The sequence below is a fragment of the Oncorhynchus kisutch genome, unplaced genomic scaffold (genome assembly GCF_002021735.2).
Source record: "Oncorhynchus kisutch isolate 150728-3 unplaced genomic scaffold, Okis_V2 Okis03b-Okis08b_hom, whole genome shotgun sequence".
In the NCBI taxonomy this organism is placed as follows: Eukaryota; Metazoa; Chordata; class Actinopteri; order Salmoniformes; family Salmonidae; genus Oncorhynchus; species Oncorhynchus kisutch.
Window position 1 is genome coordinate 5,804,462 of NW_022261980.1, and position 26,428 is coordinate 5,830,889.

The following is a 26,428-nucleotide window of genomic DNA, read 5'->3' on the forward strand; positions in this document are numbered from 1 at the left end:
TCAAACATTCTTCAGAGACAAGACAATCATTAAAATGTCAATTTATGAAATGATCCTTTGATAGTTAACATGTTTCATAGACTTAAAGTACACAATCAGTCAAACCAAGCATCAACAGCACACATACAGTACATTGTCCCATGATGTCAACCTCACCATTGACATCAACCTCACCATTGACATCATTCATTGATCTATGTGCCACTATACCTCCTAATCCTTACAGAAGTCATGCTCAGATGTGAGCAGTATTAATTCAGTATCCTATTTTACAAATGAATGGGTAAAGAAACAGCCCACTACTCAACAGTGTCCAGAAATAAAAACAGAATTATCCCAACCTGTGGTTGTAAAACCCTAAAACAAAGTGCACCCTGTTATGACAATTTAACAGGCACTTCATTAAATATCATGGATAGGTGTCTTCTTCATTAATGAATGGAGCTTCAGAAAAGAGCAAAGACTTCCTGGGACACTAATAATAGCATAGCGTGTGATCCGTGCTTGACGTGGGCAGGAGCTCACCGGAACTGAGTACTGGCACCAACAATGTTCTACTGCTTCAGTTTCTGCACCGCCTATAGAATATTATCTCAAAAGTATTGCAGTGTTCCTGCACAGACATACATATATATATATATCAAATATAATATAATATAAATGATATAAACAACAGTACAGGTAAATGAGTACCGGCATGTACAGTATTTCAGTCCAAGTCAAGCACTGAGTGTGATGTCATCAAACTCACACAGTCTACTTGAGCAGTTACAACACATACAGTGAGCACCAAAAGTATTGGAACAGTGACGCATTCTGTCTATGTACTTTGGTTTTAAAATGATATGACTATGATGATATTTGTGCATCTAACTTTCTCACAAAAAAATTGTCACTGTCCCAATACTTTTAGAAGCCACTGTACATCTAATGTGATTCAGAGAAAGTGGAAGTGTCAATTCTCTCAGTCCGTCCTAACACCATGCTCATATTGTGTCATTAACCAACAGGCTACAGTAGTAGGCAGACTTGTGTGTACACCACAGGTTGGTGGCACCTTAACTGGGGCGGATGGGCTCGTGGTAATGGCTGGAGTGGAATGTGGAATGATATTAAACATGGTTTCCATGTGCTTGATGCCATTCACGCCGTTCCAGCTATTATTATGATCCGTCCTCCCCTCAGCAGCCGACACTGTTATATACTCAATACGGTTTCTCATGCTTCATTTTCCATTCATAAAAGCAGAGCAGTTGACAGGTTACAGTTAAACTAAGATGTATCATGTCAACTATTACCTCACTAGTTGTTATGGGTTAAAGCAGGTCCAACTCAAAAGTGAGGAATAAAGTGATGAGGAATAAATCAACTTTGGCACATGCAGAAGAACTGCTAAACATTTGTACAAATAGATAAATATGCTAAACATCTCAAATTGCAGGTAATGGAAGAGGTAAAGAGGTAATCAGTCACACAGGTAATGGAAGAGGTAAAGAGGTAATCAGTCACACAGGTAATGGAAGAGGTAAAGAGGTAATCAGTCACACAGGTAATGGAAGAGGTAATCAGTCACACAGGTAATGGAAGAGGTAAAGAGGTAATCAGTCACACAGATCTACAATTATCACAAGGTATTACAATCCAATAAAATCACATGTTGAACATGCACGGGGGAGAACAACCACGTAAAGTAAATAGATCTAAAGAGGTTTAGTAGCATTTGATGATGCTCAATATGGAGACAGTCATCCAGCGAGGTCAAAGGTACTATCGTCGAATACTTCCAGGTTGAGACCTGTGGGAAAGAAACAACCAAGTAAACATGTTGTTCACCTAACAAGGCAAGGTTACAAAGATCCCTACTGTCTAGAAACCAAAATAAAATTGTACAAAACAAATGTTTTGAAAAAGATTTTAATGTATGAACATTTTTGTAGTTATAATTCAATTCAGATAGGTAGAGCTTTGGGGGTATGTGTAACAGTGTTGGTTGCGTCAATCTCCTTCCCACAACCTGGGCTCGAACCAGGGAGGACACTGAACCCATCGACAACTGTTACCCACAAAGCATCATTACCTGTCACTCAACAAAAGCAGTGGCCCTTGCAGAACAAAGGAAACAACCAGCTCAAGGTCACAGAGCGAGTGACGTCACCGATTGAACACTAGTAGCCCGCACAGCTAACTAGGTAGCCATTTTACGTCGGCAACACTCACTCTTAAGCATTAGCTGTCAGAGCAGCTCACAGATCACTGCACCTGTACATAGCCCATCTGTAAATGGCCCATCCAACTACCTCCTCCCCATATTGTTATTTATTTTTTATCTTTGCACCCCAGTATCTCTATTTGCACATTCATCTTCTGCACATCTATCACTCCAGTGTTTAATTGCTCAAATGTAATTACTTCGCCACTACGGCCTGTTTATTGCCTTACCTCCCTAATCTTACCTCATTTGCACACACTGTATATAGATTTTTTCTATTGTGTTATTGACTGTGCATTTGTTTACTCCATGTGTAACTCTGTGTTGTTGTTCGTGTCACACTGATTTGCTTTATGTTGGCCAGGTCGCAGTTGTAAATGAGAACTTGTTCTCAACTAGCCTACCTGGTTAAATAAAGGTGAAATAATTATTTATTTTTTAAACTCCCCTTTGACCTCCTCTGCAGCAACCGGCAAAATCGTGTGTGTGTGTGTACATGAGCATGCATGTGTATACCCAGGGTAAGGAGGAGGTGGGGCGTCGTGCGTTCCGGATTTGCCGATGGCGTCCTCATAGGAGGGCAGGCCTGGGGGGTCAATCTCCGGCGGGGGCAGGAGCACAGGCTGCAGAGAGACCTCATCCAGTCTCCGCATGATCAGCGAGGCATTACTGCGCCTTGGACGCACCCTAACAGAGCTGGAAGAGACAGTCAGGAATGATACAGTATCCCTTTGACGAATGTGTGCGTATACACACACACACACACACACACACTTTACCCCTATCTACATATCTACGTAACACTGCACATTGACCCGCCTATATATAGCCTCGTTATTTTTTTATTTTTTTACTTTAGTTTATTTAGCAAATATTTTCCTCAACCCTTATTTTTCTTAAAACTGCATGGTTGGTTAAGGGCTTGTAAGTAAGCATAAGTAAAGTCTACACCTGTTGTATTCGGCGCATGTGAAAAATAACATTTGATCTTATTCAAACTATTGATCCAGCGACCACTGTCATTCAGTCAACATAATGCCCCTCATCTAACTCACCCTGCACGTGAGAGGTTATCCTTACAACTCCCCTTGCAGAAGTACCAGACCAACAGGCCGAAGATGACGATGGCCACCCCTGCCGCGATCAGACCCACAAGCAGGGCAGTCACATCCAGCCGCGATGGCCGCGTGTCCTCATCTGTGGGATCACACAAAAGCAACCAATTGAAGTATTTTTGTATGTATGACACAATGCAAGATTCCTAAATATGCTCCTAACTCTCCTTAAGAGTCACAGTGTATGGTGCTTTTTTTAAACTAGACTGTAACCAGGTTTCTCTCCAGCCATCCTGTAACATTTATGGACTAATAAACCTATCAAGGAGAAAATAAACTGGACTGCAGAACTTAAGGGCCTGAGTTGAACCGCTGGGCTATAGGCTGCATTGGGTTTTTCATTTCGTCCTCCTGATTAAGGGTGTCTTCCGCCACCCTGTACCCATCAGTGTAGTTAGAAAAGTCTGTGCGATTAGTAGTAGTACAATGGAAAATAGTTGACCTGCGACATACATGTAGATATACTTAGCCATACTTCTCTTACCCTCAGTGTACTTTTTCCAGAAGTCATCCTGCCAAATTACATAAAGACAACATCAGGTTGTGGTCATGAGACTGGGCCTACCACACAAATTATGCCTGAACACCATCTCAGCATCACTTACAGTCTGAGGGACATTTTCAAAGACCTCTCGTGCTTCCTCGTAGCTGCAGACTTCTTCAAAGCACTCCCTCTCCAAATTCCCAGGAGTGAAGAGCTCAAAGTCAAATCGGTTGGCCAATAGATGGCGTCCTAAGAATGCATTTGCCTGCTCCTCTTGCATGAAAACTAGGGGACTCAATCACATGAGTGGAACAAAATTATGCTAACTTTTAAACACAATACTTTAATACCATAATTTAGGAATATAACAACATTTTATTTGAAGATGTTTGGAAACTCATGTCTCACCTTCTTTTGACTGGTCCTCTGTCCCTGTGGTGTGTAATAACTTTCTCATACAAGCAAATTTTCCACAGGGAAGCAGTTGATACAGTATGAATAAATGCAAAAGCATCGCCATTCACCTGCGGATAATGATTTGAGCATAGGTCATAGAGATTAGATAAGAAGTTACAACGTGCATTTCACAAGTTAGTGACAACAAGACACACCCAGTTTTCACCAGAAAGCTGTTCAGAAGCCTATACGGGTTATCTGTTGATTGCTTAGCAATTCTTTCCTTAAAAACGTGAGTTTTAATTTTACACCTTAAATTGTTCACACTGAAACGTCACTTTTTGGGCGACCCGACCAAATTCGTATATAAAGTATGAATTGTAGATCTGTAATTCTCATTGAAAGCAAGTCTAATAAGCAGTAGATCTGTAATTCTCATTGAAAGCAAGTCTAATAAGCAGTAGATCTGTAATTCTCATTGAAAGCAAGTCTAATAAGCGCTAGATCTGTAATTCTCATTGAAAGCAAGTCTAATAAGCGGTCGATCTGTAATTCTCATTGAAAGCAAGTCTAATAAGCGGTCGATCTGTAATTCTCATTGAAAGCAAGTCTAATAAGCGGTCGATCTGTAATTCTCATTGAAAGCAAGTCTAATAAGCAGTAGATCTGTAATTCTCATTGAAAGCAAGTCTAATAAGCAGTAGATCTGTAATTCTCATTGAAAGCAAGTCTAATAAGCAGTAGATCTGTAATTCTCATTGAAAGCAAGTCTAATAAGCAGTAGATCTGTAATTCTCATTGAAAGCAAGTCTAATAAGCAGTAGATCTGTAATTCTCATTGAAAGCAAGTCTAATAAGCAGTAGATCTGTAATTCTCATTGAAAGCAAGTCTAATAAGCAGTAGATCTGTAATTCTCATTGAAAGCAAGTCTAATAAGCAGTAGATCTGTAATTCTCATTGAAAGCAAGTCTAATAAGCAGTAGATCTGTAATTCTCATTGAAAGCAAGTCTAATAAGCGGTAGATCTGTAATTCTCATTGAAAGCAAGTCTAATAAGCAGTAGATCTGTAATTCTCATTGAAAGCAAGTCTAATAAGCAGTAGATCTGTAATTCTCATTGAAAGCAAGTCTAATAAGCAGTAGATCTGTAATTCTCATTGAAAGCAAGTCTAATAAGCAGTAGATCTGTAATTCTCATTGAAAGCAAGTCTAATAAGCAGTAGATCTGTAATTCTCATTGAAAGCAAGTCTAATAAGCGGTAGATCTGTAATTCTCATTGAAAGCAAGTCTAATAAGCAGTAGATCTGTAATTCTCATTGAAAGCAAGTCTAATAAGCAGTAGATCTGTAATTCTCATTGAAAGCAAGTCTAATAAGCGGTAGATCTGTAATTCTCATTGAAAGCAAGTCTAATAAGCAGTAGATCTGTAATTCTCATTGAAAGCAAGTCTAATAAGCAGTAGATCTGTAATTCTCATTGAAAGCAAGTCTAATAAGCAGTAGATCTGTAATTCTCATTGAAAGCAAGTCTAATAAGCAGTAGATCTGTAATTCTCATTGAAAGCAAGTCTAATAAGCAGTAGATCTGTAATTCTCATTGAAAGCAAGTCTAATAAGCAGTAGATCTGTAATTCTCATTGAAAGCAAGTCTAATAAGCAGTAGATCTGTAATTCTCATTGAAAGCAAGTCTAATAAGCAGTAGATCTGTAATTCTCATTGAAAGCAAGTCTAATAAGCGGTAGATCTGTAATTCTCATTGAAAGCAAGTCTAATAAGCAGTAGATCTGTAATTCTCATTGAAAGCAAGTCTAATAAGCGGTCGATCTGTAATTCTCATTGAAAGCAAGTCTAATAAGCAGTAGATCTGTAATTCTCATTGAAAGCAAGTCTAATAAGCAGTAGATCTGTAATTCTCATTGAAAGCAAGTCTAATAAGCAGTAGATCTGTAATTCTCATTGAAAGCAAGTCTAATAAGCGGTCGATCTGTAATTCTCATTGAAAGCAAGTCTAATAAGCAGTAGATCTGTAATTCTCATTGAAAGCAAGTCTAATAAGCAGTAGATCTGTAATTCTCATTGAAAGCAAGTCTAATAAGCTGTAGATCTGTAATTCTCATTGAAAGCAAGTCTAATAAGCAGTAGATCTGTAATTCTCATTGAAAGCAAGTCTAATAAGCAGTAGATCTGTAATTCTCATTGAAAGCAAGTCTAATAAGCAGTAGATCTGTAATTCTCATTGAAAGCAAGTCTAATAAGCAGTAGATCTGTAATTCTCATTGAAAGCAAGTCTAATAAGCAGTAGATCTGTAATTCTCATTGAAAGCAAGTCTAATAAGCAGTAGATCTGTAATTCTCATTGAAAGCAAGTCTAATAAGCAGTAGATCTGTAATTCTCATTGAAAGCAAGTCTAATAAGCAGTAGATCTGTAATTCTCATTGAAAGCAAGTCTAATAAGCAGTAGATCTGTAATTCTCATTGAAAGCAAGTCTAATAAGCAGTAGATCTGTAATTCTCATTGAAAGCAAGTCTAATAAGCGGTAGATCTGTAATTCTCATTGAAAGCAAGTCTAATAAGCGGTAGATCTGTAATTCTCATTGAAAGCAAGTCTAATAAGCGGTAGATCTGTAATTCTCATTGAAAGCAAGTCTAATAAGCAGTAGATCTGTAATTCTCATTGAAAGCAAGTCTAATAAGCAGTAGATCTGTAATTCTCATTGAAAGCAAGTCTAATAAGCAGTAGATCTGTAATTCTCATTGAAAGCAAGTCTAATAAGCAGTAGATCTGTAATTCTCATTGAAAGCAAGTCTAATAAGCAGTAGATCTGTAATTCTCATTGAAAGCAAGTCTAATAAGCAGTAGATCTGTAATTCTCATTGAAAGCAAGTCTAATAAGCGGTAGATCTGTAATTCTCATTGAAAGCAAGTCTAATAAGCAGTAGATCTGTAATTCTCATTGAAAGCAAGTCTAATAAGCAGTAGATCTGTAATTCTCATTGAAAGCAAGTCTAATAAGCAGTAGATCTGTAATTCTCATTGAAAGCAAGTCTAATAAGCGGTAGATCTGTAATTCTCATTGAAAGCAAGTCTAATAAGCAGTAGATCTGTAATTCTCATTGAAAGCAAGTCTAATAAGCAGTAGATCTGTAATTCTCATTGAAAGCAAGTCTAATAAGCGGTCGATCTGTAATTCTCATTGAAAGCAAGTCTAATAAGCAGTAGATCTGTAATTCTCATTGAAAGCAAGTCTAATAAGCGGTCGATCTGTAATTCTCATTGAAAGCAAGTCTAATAAGCGGTAGATCTGTAATTCTCATTGAAAGCAAGTCTAATAAGCTGTAGATCTGTAATTCTCATTGAAAGCAAGTCTAATAAGCAGTAGATCTGTAATTCTCATTGAAAGCAAGTCTAATAAGCAGTAGATCTGTAATTCTCATTGAAAGCAAGTCTAATAAGCAGTAGATCTGTAATTCTCATTGAAAGCAAGTCTAATAAGCAGTAGATCTGTAATTCTCATTGAAAGCAAGTCTAATAAGCGGTCGATCTGTAATTCTCATTGAAAGCAAGTCTAATAAGCAGTAGATCTGTAATTCTCATTGAAAGCAAGTCTAATAAGCGGTAGATCTGTAATTCTCATTGAAAGCAAGTCTAATAAGCGGTAGATCTGTAATTCTCATTGAAAGCAAGTCTAATAAGCGGTAGATCTGTAATTCTCATTGAAAGCAAGTCTAATAAGCGGTAGATCTGTAATTCTCATTGAAAGCAAGTCTAATAAGCAGTAGATCTGTAATTCTCATTGAAAGCAAGTCTAATAAGCAGTAGATCTGTAATTCTCATTGAAAGCAAGTCTAATAAGCAGTCGATCTGTAATTCTCATTGAAAGCAAGTCTAATAAGCAGTCGATCTGTAATTCTCATTGAAAGCAAGTCTAATAAGCTGTAGATCTGTAATTCTCATTGAAAGCAAGTCTAATAAGCAGTAGATCTGTTCTATGTGCTTTATTTATATGCTTCCTGTTCTTAAAAATGTCGTTTTTTAAACTCTTTTACTTTAGGTTTCGTACACCAGCTTCAAACAGCTGAAAATACAATATTTGTGGTTATGTAAATGATATTTCACAGCGGTTTAGATGATACAATGATTCTCCACACTATACTTGGCGAACTATTAGAATTTTAGCAACAAGGAAATGGCAGAGCAATTTCTACATAGTGCACCTTTAACTTTAAAACGTGTCAAATCCAAGAAGAGTGGAAGAAAACAGGCTACTGCCACGAAATGAAGTTACTGAGCAGGTATGAATGACATTGATTGTTGACAGGTGAAACTGAAATGAAACCACCTACCTTGAACGTTCGCCGATAACAGCTGTGTTTGATGTTATATTTCCTTATAAAATCACTCAGAACACGTATCGTCAATAATCAACAACACTGCATTACAAAATATTATAATTCGATAAATCAATACAAGTAGAATATTCCAGGAAGCGCGAGGTTTCTGTTTACTCGCAACACATTTTTTTCCAATTTCTTTTACTCCCAAGAACTGTGAGCTCACCTCCTGTTCTGTAGTAGTTACCTACCTGTACAGACCTGACTAATCAAGCTTTTCACCTGGATACACTGATCTACAGTTCAGTAAAAACACAAGGTGGCACTTGAAACCACTAAACAAGAGAGAATCGGCACAAGAGTGAATCAAGTAGAGTAGTAGACTTCCCAGAGCTTTTAAAAACGTCTACTTTACATTTAGCCTAGAACAAATGAACAGACATATTATTAATTGTAAGGGATATGCCTACTCATGCTCCACTGTCGAAACAGGCACGTCACAATCAGGGAAGTGTGGGAACTAATGGATGTCATTGTGGCTAAAAATACCATGTAATGTCACACCAAAACATGAAATCCCATTCTACTGTAAGGCTTGGTTTCCACTCTCAATTTACCTTTGTTGTAATATTTATTTAAAAGAAAACACAAGTCCATATCTAAGAGAGGTCAGAGGCATATATTGTACTAAACATTGTATTACACGTTGTAGAAAGGGAAACATGTCCTCTCTGAATCTAACGGATGTGTCCCAGTTTTCCACAAGACCTGTTCAAGTGACGCACATTTCCTTTTGCGACCATGATGTCATGGCCTGGATTCTTAATGTGTCTGCCTCGCGACCTGTCTCAGCAAATTGACCTTTATCCCTGAGACTTACTGGGATTGACTAGGATAGCCGAGTTTAACGACCTCTTAATGGGAAAAAAAACCTGTGCATGTAATATTTCACCCCAAATGGCTAAGCATTTTATCCAGAGTGCTCTTTGTGGTATCCACAATGCTTCCTGTGCCCTTTCAATATGAGTGCATAAATTAGCCAGGTTAAAACCCACAGGTTCATGCTCCTCTCAGCACACAGAAGAGCAGAGGTGTGTTCTCGATAAGACTTCCTTGTGCCACACTCTGTCATAAAAGATCCCTGTTACAACAGCAACCCTCAAGACTCGCTACAAACGTATCACAAACCCCCAAGACACGCTTGTAACGTGTTAGTATTATAATCAGAGCAAATAGCCTGCTCCTGCCAGGTCAACACCCCTGTCAGTGTCCTTACACTTGTGTTTGTGCACTCTGTCTAAATAGGGTTATCTCCATCATGGGTGCAAGGCCACTATTTATGTAAAGTAGTGATATGGTAGAGATATGGAGAGAGAGACATACATAAAGAGAGAGATGGTGCTAATTGAAAGTTAATAGGATGTCTTGTCCTGTGCTCTGCTGTGTGTCTGGACACTGTCACGGCTTTAGATTTGCTATAAGGAATGTTCATACACAGAATGAAAGGCTGATGCAAAAGTGAAATTCCTGACTTATCTAGTGTCTGACGCTAGATGATATTACAGAAAGGCTTTAAACATGCACTCTGAGGCAAGGCTGTGATGATTGAGCACCCTGCTCTGGAAAAGGAATCATATTCTCAGTGGTGGGAAAATTCCAAGTCAGCATGATCTGTTGAGAGTCTGTCTTCTTACACACATCCATAGTCTTTAAGGCATAATGAACTGGATAACATTCTAAAAGGCACTGCTGTCCATATGCATACTGTTCATATTTAGTGGAGTACACGCATTTCACATAACACACGGGAGATCAAATTCACCTTAAAACTGTTTTGGTTTTGCTTTTGCTTTTCAGCACGGAACTGCGTGGAACTAACTACCAGCTTCCAACCATGATAAGACGGGTCATGAAAGCAGATAAACCAACTGGAGAATGACGGGAAAGTTACAGCTGGGAGATCTCACATGACACACCATCCATGAAGCAGTAACTTAGGACCCGAGAGACAAATTAGAGAGAGTGAGAGGGGAGAAAGGACGAGAGAAAAACTATGTGAGAGAAGATAGAGAAACAGAGTTCAAGAAAGAGAGGGGGGGAGAGAGGGGGGGGGGGAAGGGGGAGAGAAAGGGAAACAAAGATTGGGAGAGATAGAGGGAGAGAAAGAGAGGGGGGGGGGGGGGGGAGAGAAAGGGAAACAAAGATTGGGAGAGATAGAGGGAGAGAAAGAGAGGGGAAATGAGAAAGAGAGAGAGAGGGAGAGAAAGAGAGGGGAAATGAGAAAGAGAGAGAGAGGGAGAGAAAGAGAGGGGAAATGAGAGAGAGAAAGGGAAACAGAGATTGGGGAGAGAGAGGGAGAGAAAGAGAGAAAGGGAAACAGAGATGAGAGTGAGAGAAAGAGAGAGGGGAACAGATTAGGAGAGAGAGGGAGAGAGAGAAAGGGAGAGAGAGGGAGAGAGAGAAAGGGAAACAGGGCTTAGGAGAGAGAAAGGGAAACAGAGATTAGGAGAGAGTGGGAGAGAAAGAGAGAGGGAAACAGAGATTAGGAGAGAGAGGGAAACAGAGATTAGGAGAGAGTGGGAGAGAAAGAGAGAGGGAAACAGAGATTAGGAGAGAGAGGGAGAGAGAGAGAAACAGGGATTAGGAGAGAGTGGGAGAGAAAGAGAGAGGGAAACAGAGCTGGGGAGAGAGGGAGAGAGAGAGAGAAACAGGGATTAGGAGAGAGAGGGAGAGAGAGAGAGAAACAGGGATTAGGAGAGAGAGGGAGAGAGAGAGAGAAACAGGGATTAGGAGAGAGAAAGGGAAACAGAGATTAGGAGAGAGTGGGAGAGAAAGAGAGAGGGGAGCAGGAGAGAGAGAGAGGGGAACAGAGAGAGAAAGAGGGAAACAGAGAGAGAGAAAGAGAGGGAAACAGAGAGAGAAAGAGACGGAAACAGAGAGAGAGAAAGAGAGGGGAACAGAGAGAGAAAGAGGGGAACAGAGAGAGCGAAAGAGAGGGGAAGAGAGAGAGAAAGAGGGGAACAGAGAGAGAGAAAGAGAGGGAACAGAGAGAGAAAGAGACGGAAACAGAGAGAGAGAAAGAGAGGGGAACAGAGAGAGAAAGAGAGGGGAACAGAGAGAGAAAGAGACGGAAACAGAGAGAGAGAAAGAGAGGGGAAGAGAGAGAGAAAGAGGGGAACAGAGAGAGAGAAAGAGGGGAACAGAGAGAGAGAAAGAGGGGAACAGAGAGAGAGAAAGAGGGGAACAGAGAGAGAGAAAGAGAGGGAAACAGAGAGAGAAAGAGACAGAAACAGAGAGAGAGAAAGAGAGGGGAACAGAGAGAGAAAGAGGGGAACAGAGAGAGCGAAAGAGAGGGGAAGAGAGAGAGAAAGAGGGGAACAGAGAGAGAGAAAGAGAGGGAACAGAGAGAGAAAGAGAGGGAACAGAGAGAGAGAAAGAGAGGGAAACAGAGAGAGAGAAAGAGAGGGAAAAGAGAGAGAGAAAGAGAGGGGAAGAGAGAGAGAGAGAGGGGAACAGAGAGAGAGAAAGAGGGGAACAGAGAGAGAGAAAGAGGGGAACAGAGAGAGAGAAAGAGGGGAACAGAGAGAGAAAGAGGGGAACAGAGAGAGCGAAAGAGAGGGGAAGAGAGAGAGAAAGAGGGGAACAGAGAGAGAGAAAGAGAGAGGGAAACAGAGAGAGCGAAAGAGAGGGGAAGAGAGAGAGAAAGAGGGGAACAGAGAGAGAGAAGAGAGGGAACAGAGAGAGAAAGAGAGGGAACAGAGAGAGAAGAGAGGGGAGAGAGAGAGAGAAAGGGGACAGGAGAGAGAGAAGAGAGAGGGGAAACAGAGAGAGAAAGAGGAGAGGGAAAGAGGGGAACAGCGAGAGAGAAAGAGAGAGGGAACAGAGAGAGAAAGAGAGGGGAAAGAGAGGAGAAAAGAGGGGACAGAGAGAGAGAAAGAGAGAAGGGAAACGAGAGAGAGGAGAAAGAGGGGAACAGAGAGAGAGAAAGAGAGGGGAACAGAGAAGAGGAAAAGAGAGGGGAACAGAGAGAGAAGGAGGGGGAAACAGAGAGATAAAGAGAGGGGAAGACCGAGAGAGAAAGAGGGGGAAGAGAGAGGAGAAAGCGGAGAGGGAACAGAAGAGAAGGGGGAACAGAGAGAGAGAGGGGCAAGAGAGAGAAGAGAGAGGGAACCAGAGAGAGAAAGGGGGGAACAGCAGAGAGAAGAAAGAGAGAGGGAAAAGAGAGAGAGAAAGAGAGAGGGGAACAGAGAGAGAAAGAGGGGAACAGAGAGAGAGGGAAACAGAGAGAGAGAGAGAGAGAGGGGAACAGAGAGAGAAAGAGGGGAACAGAGAGAGAGAGAGAAAGAGGGAAACAGAGAGAGAGAAAGAGAGAGGGGAACAGAGAGAGAGAAAGAGAGAGGGGAACAGAGAGAGAAAGAGAGGGGAACAGAGAGAGAGAAAGAGAGAGGGGAACAGAGAGAGAGAGAAAGAGGGGAACAGAGAGAGAGAGAAAGAGGGGAACAGAGAGAGAAAGAGAGAGGGGAACAGAGAGAGAGAGAAAGAGGGGAACAGAGAGAGAGAAAGAGGGAAACAGAGAGAGAAAGAGGGGAACAGAGAGAGAAAGAGAGAGGGAAACAGAGAGAGAGAAAGAGGGGAACAGAGAGAGAAAGAGGGGAACAGAGAGAGAAAGAGAGAGGGAAACAGAGAGAGAGAGAGAGAGGGGAACAGAGAGAGAGAAAGAGGGAAACAGAGAGAGAGAGAGAGGGGAACAGAGAGAGAAAGAGGGGAACAGAGAGAGAGGGAAACAGAGAGAGAGAGAGAGGGGAACAGAGAGAGAAAGAGGGGAACAGAGAGAGAGAGAGAAAGAGGGAAACAGAGAGAGAGAAAGAGGGGAACAGAGAGAGAGAAAGAGGGGAACAGAGAGAGAGAAAGAGGGGAACAGAGAGAGAGAAAGAGGGGAACAGAGAGAGAGAAAGAGGGGAAACAGAGAGAGAGAAAAGAGGGGAACAGAGAGAGAGAAAGAGGGGAACAGAGAGAGAGAAAGAGGGGAACAGAGAGAGAGAAAGAGGGGAACAGAGAGAGAGAAAGAGGGGAACAGAGAGAGAGAAAGAGGGGAACAGAGAGGAGAGAAAGAGGGGAACAGAGAGAGAGAAAGAGGGAAACAGAGAGAGAGAAAGAGGGGAACAGAGAGAGAAAGAGGGGAACAGAGAGAAAGAGGGAAACAGAGAGAGAGAAAGAGGGGAACAGAGAGAGGGGAACAGAGAGAGAGAAAGAGGGGAACAGAGAGAAGAGAAGAGAGAGAGGGGAACAGAGAGAGAGAAAGAGGGAACAGAGAGAGAGAAAGAGAGGAACAGAGAGAGAGAAAGAGGGAAACAGGAGAGAGAGAAAGAGAGGGGAACAGAGAGAGAGAAAGAGAGGGGAACAGAGAGAGAAAGAGAGAGGGAAACAGAGAGAGAGAGAAAGAGGGGAACAGAGAGAGAGAGGAGAAAGAGGGGAACAGAGAGAGAGAGAGAAAGAGGGGAACAGAGAGAGAGAAAGAGGGGAACAGAGAGAGAAAGAGAGGAACAGAGAGAGAGAAAGAGAGGAACAGAGAGAGAGAAAGAGAGGAACAGAGAGGAGAGAAAGAGGGGAACAGAGAGAGAGAAAGAGGGGAACAGAGAGAGAGAAAGAGAGGAACAGAGAGAGAGAAAGAGGGGAACAGAGAGAGAGAAAGAGAGGAACAGAGAGAGAAAGAGGGAAACAGAGAGAGAGAAGAGAGGGGAACAGAGAGAGAGAAAGAGGGGGAACAGAGAGAGAGAAAGAGGAGGGAAACGAGAGAGAGAGAAAGAGGGGAACAAGAGAGAGAAAGAGGGAACAGAGAGAGAGAAAGAGGGGAACAGAGAGAGAGAAAGAGGGGAACAGAGAGAGAAAGAGGGAACAGAGAGGAGAGAAAGAGAGGAACAGAGAGAGAGAAAGAGAGGAACAGAGAGAGAGAAAGAGAGGAACAGAGAGAGAGAAAGAGAGGAACAGAGAGAGAGAAAGAGGGGAACAGAGAGAGAGAAAGAGGGGAACAGAGAGAGAAAGAAGGGGAACAGAGAGAGAGAAAGAGGGGAACAGAGAGAGAGAAAGAGGGGAACAGAGAGAGAAAGAGGGGAACAGAGAGAGAAAGAGGGGAACAGAGAGAGAAAGAGGGGAAAGAGAGAGAGAAAGAGGGGAACAGAGAGAGAGAAAGAGGGGAACAGAGAGAGAGAAAGAGGGAACAGAGAGAGAAAGAGGGGAACAGAGAGAGAAAGAGGGGAACAGAGAGAGAGAAAGAGGGGAACAGAGAGAGAGAAAGAGGGGAACAGAGAGGAGAGAAAGAGGGGAACAGAGAGAGAGAAAGAGGGGAACAGAGAGAGAGAGAGGGGAACAGAGAGAGAAAGAGGGGAACAGAGAGAGAAAGAGGGGAACAGAGAGAGAGAAAGAGGGGAACAGAGAGAGAAAGAGGGGAACAGAGAGAGAGAAAGAGGGAAACAGAGAGAGAAAGAGGGGAACAGAGAGAGAGAAAGAGGGGAACAGAGAGAGAGAAAGAGGGGAACAGAGAGAGAAAGAGGGGAACAGAGAGAGAGAAAGAGGGAAACAGAGAGAGAAAGAGGGGAACAGAGAGAGAGAAAGAGGGGAACAGAGAGAGAGAGAATTGAGATATGTTTGATTTGATAAGGATCCTCATCAGTAACAACTAGTCTTACTGGTGTTCGACATATAATGACAAATACATTACAGACAAAAGGCTTTACAAGTTACATGTAGTGTGTGTATGTTCATCAATCAGATACACATACATGTCAGTACATACACACTTAAAGCCGAGAGGGAGAGAAAGAGAGGGATATGGGGGTAGAGCAGGAGAGATAGAGACAGATGGAGAAATACTCGTACAGAGAGAGATGTGGGGCAGGTTAATGGGGACTTCCACAGTGTTCAGTAAACCTAACTGTCTCACTACATTAGTCTAAACCTGCTTTCTCCGTACCCCACCTTGCTGGTGGTGACCATGAGGAGTGTTGTGTGATTTACTCCCTCTGAAAAGACCAGGGGATGCTTCTCCCAGAGGACTCTGGGATAGGAGTGAGCCTTGAGCTTCTGCAGACGCTGCTGGGCCAGAGCTGTGACATCACCATTAACACAGGTTTCTGTTTGGTTTTGGCTCTGCCCAGTAGACTGGCAAACAATGGTGTTGCTCCCTTCCTCATGTCTCTTCAAAGTATACTTTGTTTTGACTGACAAACCACCGCTGTATTTCTGCTGTCTAAATTAACTGTGCAGTGATGCAAAATCTTTTTGGAAAAAGTCCATTACAATGTAAAGGTACGTTGTCAATTTGTCGTCGAAAGTATGACAGCAGTGGTGTTTTAGCAAGAAGTTGATTTGACACAACTTCTGTGCTTCATCAACTACATTTCATCAGTCCCTGAGGGAGAGAACCCTTTCATATCTAATGCCTGATCCAACACATACACCAGCACAGTTCAGAACATAATGCTCTGGAATGCTGCTAGAGATCAGATTCTAACACACCAGTGTAACAGCCAATCATTTGTCCTCTTACAGCATTAGGAGGGAGTGGAATTCCATTCTGGTCAGCTCATTAGTGTATTTTGTGAACATTTTCTCTTTTATCATTCAGAATTGTCCAACAGTGTCCAGGGCTGTTGAAGTGTTTTAGCATGAAATAAGATGGACCAGGCTAGGGTAAGGAATGTGGTCAATGCCAGTCACTAGTCTTCTGTGGAAGTGGCACAGATAAAGAGAAGACCAGTCATACCATAAATATTACAGTAAATGTTTCATCTTGAGTGAAATCATAAAACTGCTCTGTATTAGAGGTGGGAGACCATTGAGATAGGACACGGTATTCCTAACCTGTGTAACAACAACTGACACTAGATCAGTTTCCCAACACCTCACCCAAAGTCTAAAAACCTAGTGCTGAAAGTAACACTGCTCTGACCTCAGCTGAGGAGTCAGGTTGACAGCACTGATAAGAGTAGGGTCTATAAAGTTCTTAATCAGGTGACCCATTTGTCACCCTCAGTAACAGGCCCCGTCACCCCCCATCTCACATGGCCACTCTGGGTCTAACTAGAGCCAGATGCTCCGGGTCGCCAGGTGAAGAGCAACCATTAACACAACAGACAGCAGCTTCTCTGGAGAACACGGTCACTGCTGATGTTCGCATGTGATGCTGAAACTTCTGCGCTACCACTTGCCCCTGTAAACAGCTAGACATGATTTACATCTGGTATTAAGACAAGCAAAACAACCATGGAAGATCTCAATTAGTCTTTTATTGGGTGAATATAAAAATGGTGACAGAAGATTCAACCAAGGGAGTTTAACAAAGGAAAGGGGGAAGTTTTTTTTAAGTGGGTTTTGGAGAGAGATCTTAGGCAGAGGGGGACAGGGTCTGGAGGCTGGTCTTCACAGTTGCCAAATTGCCCTTCCAGGAGCTGAGACTGTCGTAGAGCTGCTGCCACTGCTGCTTGCCGAAGGTGCGGTGTGTGCTGTGGCTGATGGGGGCAGAGATGAAGACACCTGGTTAGGGAAAGGGGAGCATAATGCCATACCTGGCAACCCTGAAAGGTATCATTGGAAATCTTAAGAGTTTTGAGTCTCCCTCTGACAGTGTAGTAATACGTCTGAAGTACCTAGAGGGAAGACATTTTCCTTGTCATACACACAACAAAACCCTATGATTAATAGGTATGCATAGAACATACCACAACCGTAAGCACCAATCAGATCAGAGTCAAAGGGAACCTGTTTTGTAGCACAGAATAAAAATAGATGTCTAGATTTCCTTTGCGGAAACCCATCAACAATAGCATTTATACTCAACTGGCAAAAAAAAAGCCTCCAAAGGTGAAAAAAAGTATTTCTGTACAGCAACACAAGAACAAAGACCAACTCTATGGTTTTATAGTGGGGAGCTCTGAAGAAGGGTTGTCAGAAACCTTGAGCTGATTGCTACACAGTAAAGAGTGTCTATTACAGGGTCATATTCATTAGGCACCAAACGGAAGAAAAAGGACTGAAAAAGGGGAGGGACTACTACAACACCAGTTTCCGTTTTCTGTTGCAAAATGTTTCGCCGTAATACGACACAGCTTTAGCCTGCCAAACGCAGCCGCTGACATGGCAGAATACACCTGATTTGAATAGCACGTTCTTAAAATATTATTCTTTTGGCTTACCTCACGATAACCTTTCGCTGTGTCTGGTCAATCTTGCAGTACACCATCTTAGTCCGAACGGCTACAGACAAAAGAGACAGGAAGACATTGAGGTGGGCGGCAGACAAGAGGGAGTATCCGTGTGTCAAGGCAACCCTCAAACACATTACAGACTTCTGAGAGGACGACCAACGTCACAGTAACAATAAGGATACTAACTCCTACATGTCTGCTCCTATGACAGTTTGGTTCCTCAATTTGTTAAAAAAAATACATCTACAGACAACATCCTGTTTTGACCGTTTGAACTTTTTGTGTTTATAGATAGGTGGACTGTTGCACCGAGGGGGAATTCCAGCGTTGTCAGAGGGGAGTATAGTATTATTAGAGGGTGTGTGGGTCAGATTGGATTTGAGGCGGTGTTGGTACCGTCGATGACGAAGGCTTCTACTTGGTCTTCTTCTAACTGCAGCTCCTGCTGCATGGTGTCAAAGGAGATCTCTTTAAACTCCACCGCCATGCCCATGAACGTCAGCAGACACATCTTAGCCATGTTCTGCTCATGGTTGAGACCTGGGGACAGGAAGACCGTCAGTAAAACACAGGACTAACATCATGGTTGAGACCTGGGGACAGGAAGACCGTCAGTAAAACACAGGACTAACATCATGGTTGAGACCTGGGGACAGGACTAACATCATGGTTGAGACCTGGGGACAGGAAGACAGTCAATAAAACACAGGACTAACATCATGGTTGAGACCTGGGGACAGGACTAACATCATGGTTGAGACCTGGGGACAGGAAGACAGTCAATAAAACACAGGACTAACATCATGGTTGAGACCTGGGGACAGGAAGACAGTCAATAAAACACAGGACTAACATCATGGTTGAGACCTGGGGACAGGACTAACATCATGGTTGAGACCTGGGGACAGGAAGACAGTCAATAAAACACAGGACTAACATCATGGTTGAGACCTGGGGACAGGACTAACATCATGGTTGAGACCTGGGGACAGGAAGACAGTCAATAAAACACAGGACTAACATCATGGTTGAGACCTGGGGACAGGAAGACAGTCAATAAAACACAGGACTAACATCATGGTTGAGACCTAAGGACAGGAAGACAGTCAATTAAACACAGGACTAACATCATGGTTGAGACCTGGGGACAGGAAGACAGTCAATAAAACACAGGACTAACATCATGGTTGAGACCTGGGGACAGGAAGACAGTCAATAAAACACAGGACTAACATCATGGTTGAGACCTAGGGACAGGAAGACAGTCAATAAAACACAGGACTAACATCATGGTTGAGACCTGGGGACAGGAAGACAGTCAGTAAAACACAGGACTAACATCATGGTTGAGACCTGGGGACAGGAAGACAGTCAATAAAACACAGGACTAACATCATGGTTGAGACATGGGGACAGGACTAACATCATGGTTGAGACCTGGGGACAGGAAGACCGTCAGTAAAACACAGGACTAACATCATGGTTGAGACCTGGGGACAGGACTAACATCATGGTTGAGACCTAGGGACAGGAAGACAGTCAATAAAACACAGGACTAACATCATGGTTGAGACCTGGGGACAGGAAGACAGTCAGTAAAACACAGGACTAACATCATGGTTGAGACCTGGGGACAGGAAGACTGTCAATAAAACACAGGACTAACATCATGGTTGAGACCTGGGGACAGGAAGACAGTCAGTAAAACACAGGACTAACATCATGGTTGAGACCTGGGGACAGGAAGACAGTCAATAAAACACAGGACTAACATCATGGTTGAGACCTGGGGACAGGACTAACATCATGGTTGAGACCTGGGGACAGGAAGACCGTCAGTAAAACACAGGACTAACATCATGGTTGAGACCTGGGGACAGGACTAACATCATGGTTGAGACCTGGGGACAGGACTAACATCATGGTTGAGACCTGGGGACAGGACTAACAGTGAATAAAACACAGGACTAACATCATGGTTGAGACCTGGGGACAGGAAGACAGTCAGTAAAACACAGGACTAACATCATGGTTGAGACCTGGGGACAGGAAGACAGTCATAAAACACAGGACAGACATCATGGTTGAGACCTGGGGACAGGAAGACAGTCAATAAAACACAGGACTAACATCATGGTTGAGACCTGGGGACAGGACTAACATCATGGTTGACACCCGGGGACAGGACTAACATCATGGTTGACACCTGGGGACAGGAAGACAGTCAATAAAACACAGGACTAACATGGTTGAGACCTGGGGACAGGAAGACCATCAATAAAACACAGGACTAACATCATGGTTGAGACCTGGGGACAGGACTAACATCATGGTTGAGACCTGGGGACAGGACAGACATCATGGTTGAGACCTGGGGACAGGACAGACATCATGGTTGAGACCTGGGGACAGGAAGACAGTCAATAAAACACAGGACTAACATGGTTGAGACCTGGGGACAGGACTAACATCATGGTTGAGACCTGGGGACAGGAAGACAGTCAATAAAACACAGGACTAACATCATGGTTGAGACCTGGGGACAGGACTAACATCATGGTTGAGACCTGGGGACAGGACAGACATCATGGTTGAGACCTGGGGACAGGACAGACATCATGGTTGAGACCTGGGGACAGGACAGACATCATGGTTGAGACCTGGGGACAGGACTAACATCATGGTTGAGACCTGGGGACAGGAAGACAGTCAATAAAACACAGGACTAACATCATGGTTGAGACCTGGGGACAGGAAGACAGTCAATAAAACACAGGACTAACATCATGGTTGAGACCTGGGGACAGGAAGACAGTCAATAAAACACAGGACTAACATCATGGTTGAGACCTGGGGACAGGAAGACAGTCAGTAAAACACAGGACTAACATCATGGTTGAGACCTGGGGACAGGAAGACCATCAATAAAACACAGGACTAACATCATGGTTGAGACCTGGGGACAGGAAGACAGTTATTAAAACACAGGAATAACATCATGGTTGAGACCTGGGGACAGGAAGACAGTTATTAAAACACAGGAATAACATCATGGTTGAGACCTGGGGACAGGAAGACAGTTATTAAAACACAGGACTAACATCATGGTTGAGACCTGGGGACAGGAAGACAGTTATTAAAACACAGGAATAACAAGACATGACAATGAAATAGATATCAATCAATGACAGGTCACCAACTCTTAGGTACCATTAATCATGAGATCATTAACTATAATTACTGAATGCACAATAATAGTCAGTTGGCTGGGTGATGAAGAATGTAACTGACTACGGTTCAAACTCTCAGGGCGACCTTGGAGGGAAACTCCAAGAGGTAATCGTTCTGTGATGAACACACGAGCACACTCAATTCCACTTGACTCAGGGAGGGTCCCTTGGCTAATTGCTCTGTGCCCAGCAGTGTGGAACTACAGTGACTAGGCATATTAACACAAACACCACCATGTCTGCAGTGAGAGCCAATACCACCTGACTTATGTGGGAGGACCAACCATGTTAATTGGACAACTACGTTCTCAGCAGTGTGTGTGTGTGGACAGAGAGACACTGCTGACACACACATTCCAACCCTGTATCCACGGAGGTCAGCGATTTAGGCTAGGCAGGGTGTGTGTGTGTGTGTCCCCGGGGGGGATTTGATCTCTGCAGTCAGGTCACTAGCCGCGAGGTAGCCCCATTGAGTCTTGATCACTCACCGAGGGAATCGATGAAGTCTTTGTTGCTCTGGTAAAACTTCACGTAGGCAGCTAGCTTTGCACTCACAAAGATGGTTAGGAGCTGTGAATGAAGGCGAGAGAGTGAGAGAAGTCACTGTTAAAACAACCAGGTAATAATGTAGCATCTTTGTTATGAATGGATTCATATGAACCTATTAAATCCTCAGAGTTCAAATGTCACGGCCTTGTTATCAGCAGGATGAGCTGTTCCCTGAGCTGGGCTTCAGTACTCACGTCGTGGAGGAGTTCTCCCTCTAGGAAGCGGACAGGTTTGAGGGCCAGGAGGTGGTCCAACAGGAAGGTGTTGGGGTCTTTCAGGGCTCGTACAATGCATCTGGGGGGAGGAACCAGAGAGGGGTGAGTAACAGCAAAGACAGCCAGTCACGTGTCAGATCTTGTAGTTATGATGGTAGGATAAGAGTAGGATAGAGGTGGGTATATATGTACCTGTGGGCATCAACGCGTGCTTGTGAGGCGTTGTCCTCTGTGTAACTCCCCAGCAGCTCCACCATCACCTTAGCTGCAGCCTCGCTGCAGAGGAACACACACTCAGTGACACAAGAACCAGCTCAGAAAAAGAAAACATTGCAGATACACAACACATATCCCATTGTACTGAGGAATTAGAAAAATATGGAAAATAAACAATCATAACAGAGAATGAATGTGCCGAAGACACCACCAGGCACCAGACTGTGTCAATGACCCTACCAGGCACCAGACTGTGTTGATGACACCACAAGGCTGTGTATAGTTAGTTACCTCTTCTTACATTCGACCAGGGCCTCGTACACCAGCCTTAGCAGTGTGTGTTTCTTCTCTGTGTTCAGGTTCCAGTCTGTGATCCACTTACGCACCTGAACCACAAACACACAAGCAGGTGAGAGTGACAGTATATGGCGAGTGTGCACGGCGAGAGTGACAGTATATGGCGAGTGTGCACGGCGAGAGTGACAGTATATGGCGAGTGTGCACGGTGAGAGTGACAGTATATGGCGAGTGTGCACGGTGAGAGTGACAGTATATGGCGAGTGTGCACGGTGAGAGTGACAGTATATGGCGAGTGTGCACGGTGAGAGTGACAGTATATGGCGAGTGTGCACGGTGAGAGTGACAGTATATGGCGAGTGTGCACGGTGAGAGTGACAGTATATGGCGAGTGTGCACGGTGAGAGTGACAGTATATGGCGAGTGTGCACGGTGAGAGTGACAGTATATGGCGAGTGTGCACGGTGAGAGTGACAGTATATGGCGAGTGTGCACGGTGAGAGTGACAGTATATGGCGAGTGTGCACGGTGAGAGTGACAGTATATGGCGAGTGTGCACGGTGAGAGTGACAGTATATGGCGAGTGTGCACGGTGAGAGTGACAGTATATGGCGAGTGTGCACGGTGAGAGTGACAGTATATGGCGAGTGTGCACGGTGAGAGTGACAGTATATGGCGAGTGTGCACGGTGAGAGTGACAGTATATGGCGAGTGTGCACGGTGAGAGTGACAGTATATGGCGAGTGTGCACGGTGAGAGTGACAGTATATGGCGAGTGTGCACGGTGAGAGTGACAGTATATGGCGAGTGTGCACGGTGAGAGTGACAGTATATGGCGAGTGTGCACGGTGAGAGTGACAGTATATGGCGAGTGTGCACGGTGAGAGTGACAGTATATGGCGAGTGTGCACGGTGAGAGTGACAGTATATGGCGAGTGTGCACGGTGAGAGTGACAGTATATGGCGAGTGTGCACGGTGAGAGTGACAGTATATGGCGAGTGTCCACGGTGAGAGTGACAGTATATGGCGAGTGTGCACGGTGACTGACAGTATATGGCAAATGTGCATGGTGAGAGTGACCGTGCACGGTGAGTGTGACAGTGTATGGCGAGTGTGCACGGTGAGTGACAGTATATGGCGAGTGTACCCTGTGCGTGACAATATATGGCGAGTGTGCACAGTGAGAGTGACAGTGTATGGCGAGTGTGCACAGTGAGCGTGACAGTGTATGGCGAGTGTGCACAGTGAGCGTGACAGTGTATGGCGAGTGTACACGGTGAGAGTGACAGTATATGGCGAGTGTGCACAATGAGAGTGACAGTATATGGCGAGTGTGCACAATCAGAGCGACAGTATATGACGAGTGTGCACAGTGAGAGTGACAGTGTATGGCGAGTGTGCACAGTGAGAGTGACAGTATATGGCGAGTGTGCACGGTGAGCGTGACAGTGTATGGCGAGTGTGCACGGTGAGAGTGACAGTATATGGTGAGTGTGCACAGTGAGCGTGACAGTGTATGGTGAGTGTGCACGGTGAGAGTGACAGTGTATGGCGAGTGTGCACGGTGAGCGTACCTGGTCGAGGTCCGTGGGGATGAAAGCGATGGCGTTGCAGGTGGTTGCTACCTTGATGAGGCTGCAGTAGACTGTGTACCTCACTGGGGCCGTCTCATCCATACCATGGAACAGGTTACTCAGCCTACACAACCAAAACCATACACGTTAACTTGACCATTAAGACATGGCTTACAATTAGTGTTTACAAGGGTCCCACTTCTTCCATTTTTTTTTTTTACCTTTATTTAACCAGGCAAGTCAGTTAAGAACATATTCTTATTTTCAATGACGGCCTGGGAACAATGGGTTAACTGCCTGTTCAGGGGCAGAACGACAGATTTGTACCATGTCAGCTCGGGGGTTTGAACTCGCAACCTTCCGGTTACTAGTCCAACGCTCTAACCACTAGGCTACGCTGCCGCCCCATAATGCATAAACAAACCCAAATCTTGGGTCGCTGACTCCATTCACTATGTCCGAGTGCTCCAGGCATCGTGTGGGTGGCTGCATACCTCACCGGTCAGGGAGACTAGTAGAGAACAGAGATAGATGAGTGTGTGGACTTACAGCTGCATCCTGAGGGAAGGCCTCTCTCCCTCTCGGGACTTGACCAGCTTCTCACACAGACTCTCGATCAGGGTCTCCTGTTTCTCTGTCTCCAGGATGAGTAGCAGCGACACTATGCTGTTCATCACACTCTCCACTTCTACAGAGAGGAGAGAGACAACTATCAATCACAATGACACCATTCATCATCATTCAAGACTCATTCATACCAGCCACTTTTAGGATGAAACAGAAAAACAAATATAAGTGGGGGTCCAGGAAAAAACAAAAAGGACAGGATGGGTAGAGAGATGGAAAGGAAAACAGCAGAGGTAGAAACAGCAGATGAATTAAGGGAACAAGACAATGAGGGGGAGGGGCTGACAGACAGAAAGACAAGAGTGAGAGAGGACAGTTTACAGTTCATGTGTGTGCTGACATCATGCAGACAGGCGTATCTGTAGATGCCTTGGGCATGTTTGCCTTCTCTACATGGATACTTCACCAATGTGAGCAGTCCTTTAGAAGTGCCACTGGCTATAGGTTAGCGTTTCCCTGGTGTCACTCACCTTTATCGTCATCCTTGAGGCAGACGTCACAGGCCTCAATGATTTGAGCCAGGTCCACATGGAGACCACCTTCTGAGTTTTCCTCTGAGATCTCTGCTCCTTTGGCTTTGATGTAGGCCCTGAGCTCTGAGGCCTGTCAACAACAACATGTTATAAAAGAACAGGGGTGTATTTATTAGTCAGATTCCTTTGCGAAACATTTTGTCTGTGAAACCAAACGTAAAACGTTCTCCAACGAAAACTACAGTTTCTATTGGGTCCTTTCCCATTTGCTTCTGTTTGGTTCCTTGAGTAAAAAGTACATATTTTCCGTTGTAAAAAGTTTAACGGAATCAGACTAATGAATGCACCCCAGATTAAACTACAGACACAGCGATGACACTTAGTCCAATAACAAAACATGCACTACTTAACAGCTGTCACTAAAGATATTTAAATTGTACATTTGATTAAGGCTGCACAATGACGTATTTTCCTTCTCCAAGCCTTACAGCTGGCAGTTAATCTATACATTACAACTAGCTTGTGTCTTCATCCAAAGCTAGTCAACTATTCTAACCAGTTAGCTAGCTACATTGGATGCAAACATTGAAAAAATTGTTGATGTTGTAGACTGCAACTAACTGTTCGCTAGTTACCTAACGTACATTCCTAGTTACGTGTAAAACAAATGCATCAGCTGGCAATACGTTTCATTAAGTAAACACAAATCACGGGGATATAGCTAGTTTACAAAGAGATCTAGATCCATTTAACTGGGGGTGAAAATGGATCCAGCTGTAAAGTTAGCATACTAGCTAACAAACAGCTAGGCTAACTAGCTAGTGTACTGATCATAGTCATTGGCATTGACTCATTATATGGCTAACGGTAGCATGCTAATGTTATCTGGTATGTCACCCTTTGTCGTAACGTTACATATCGACATGAGTGTGCTCATTCTTTTTTTTTACTATTACTAAAACACTTAAATCGTACCTGGTCCTCTTCAGTTATGTCGATAAATGCTGGGACACTCATTTTATAATTATTTTAGTGAGCCTAGATCAAATCCACGCTCGCACTACCGCTGAGGCCACCGGAAAAGAAAACGCTTTACGACCGGCAAACATGATGCACTTCCGGGTCATCCTGTTAAAGTGACCGTAGTGATAATTCTGCTGGACTGAACTTTTTCTCATATTGTTTCATACAAAATGATTAGGTAGCCTAACCTCTACATTTACAACATACGGCCAAACGATGTAATGTTTATTCGTGTTTGATTATGTAATTATGATACAATGTAACCATTTAGTTTTTGTTCCCCCCACCAGTTGTTACATGTTTAAATGTAACCTTTATTTAACTAGGCAAGTCAGTTAAGAACAAATTCTTATTTAGAATGATGGCCTACACCAGCCAAACGACGCTGGGCCAATTGTGCACCGCCCTATGGTACTCCCAATCACGGAGTGTTACAGCCTGGATTCAAACCAGGGTGTCTGTAGTGACGCCTCTAGCACT

General features: G+C 43.6%; 2 protein-coding genes across 3 annotated transcripts; both read right to left on the reverse strand.

Moving 5' to 3' along the window:
* Positions 1-25: 25 nt before the first annotated feature.
* prrg4 (proline rich Gla (G-carboxyglutamic acid) 4 (transmembrane)) lies at positions 26-8,818 on the reverse strand. Of its 2 annotated transcripts, XM_031812461.1 has the most exons (7): positions 8,553-8,818; positions 4,217-4,332; positions 3,930-4,093; positions 3,809-3,836; positions 3,265-3,406; positions 2,726-2,905; positions 26-1,795 (listed from the first exon to the last, which is right to left on the reverse strand). In XM_031812461.1, exons 2-7 carry the CDS (start codon positions 4,326-4,328, stop codon positions 1,768-1,770), a joined length of 654 nt encoding a protein of 217 aa, XP_031668321.1. In that variant the 5' UTR covers positions 4,329-4,332; positions 8,553-8,818; the 3' UTR covers positions 26-1,767. The 2 variants fall into 2 exon arrangements, with proteins under 2 accessions (XP_031668321.1, XP_031668322.1); XM_031812462.1 differs by having other exon boundaries at positions 3,930-4,332; positions 8,553-8,808.
* Positions 8,819-16,805: 7,987 nt separating this feature from the next.
* eif3m (eukaryotic translation initiation factor 3, subunit M) lies at positions 16,806-26,031 on the reverse strand. The gene is made up of 11 exons (XM_031812665.1): positions 25,901-26,031; positions 24,923-25,055; positions 24,375-24,513; positions 23,826-23,949; positions 22,245-22,339; positions 21,930-22,013; positions 21,717-21,816; positions 21,462-21,543; positions 18,140-18,283; positions 17,732-17,792; positions 16,806-17,047 (listed from the first exon to the last, which is right to left on the reverse strand). The coding sequence occupies exons 1-11, from the start codon at positions 25,940-25,942 to the stop codon at positions 16,924-16,926; spliced, it is 1,128 nt and encodes a 375-aa protein (XP_031668525.1). The 5' UTR covers positions 25,943-26,031; the 3' UTR covers positions 16,806-16,923.
* Between the last annotated feature and the right edge of the window lie 397 nt (positions 26,032-26,428).

What these genes read in the sequence shown, in the direction of transcription:
- prrg4 (XM_031812461.1), bottom strand. Translation starts at nt 4,328, where the DNA reads ATGGCGATGCTTTTGCATTTATTCATACTGTATCAACTGCTTCCCTGT. An exon ending in AGAGGACCAGTCAAAAGAAG is followed by an intron (nt 4,094 to 4,216) that starts GTGAGACATGAG and finishes TGAGTCCCCTAG; the next exon opens with TTTTCATGCAAGAGGAGCAG. An exon ending in TTGAAAATGTCCCTCAGACT is followed by an intron (nt 3,837 to 3,929) that starts GTAAGTGATGCT and finishes GTAATTTGGCAG; the next exon opens with GATGACTTCTGGAAAAAGTA.
- eif3m (XM_031812665.1), bottom strand. Translation starts at nt 25,942, where the DNA reads ATGAGTGTCCCAGCATTTATCGACATAACTGAAGAGGACCAG. An exon ending in ACATAACTGAAGAGGACCAG is followed by an intron (nt 25,056 to 25,900) that starts GTACGATTTAAG and finishes TGTTGTTGACAG; the next exon opens with GCCTCAGAGCTCAGGGCCTA. An exon ending in AGGGAGAACTCCTCCACGAC is followed by an intron (nt 21,544 to 21,716) that starts GTGAGTACTGAA and finishes CTTCATTCACAG; the next exon opens with CTCCTAACCATCTTTGTGAG.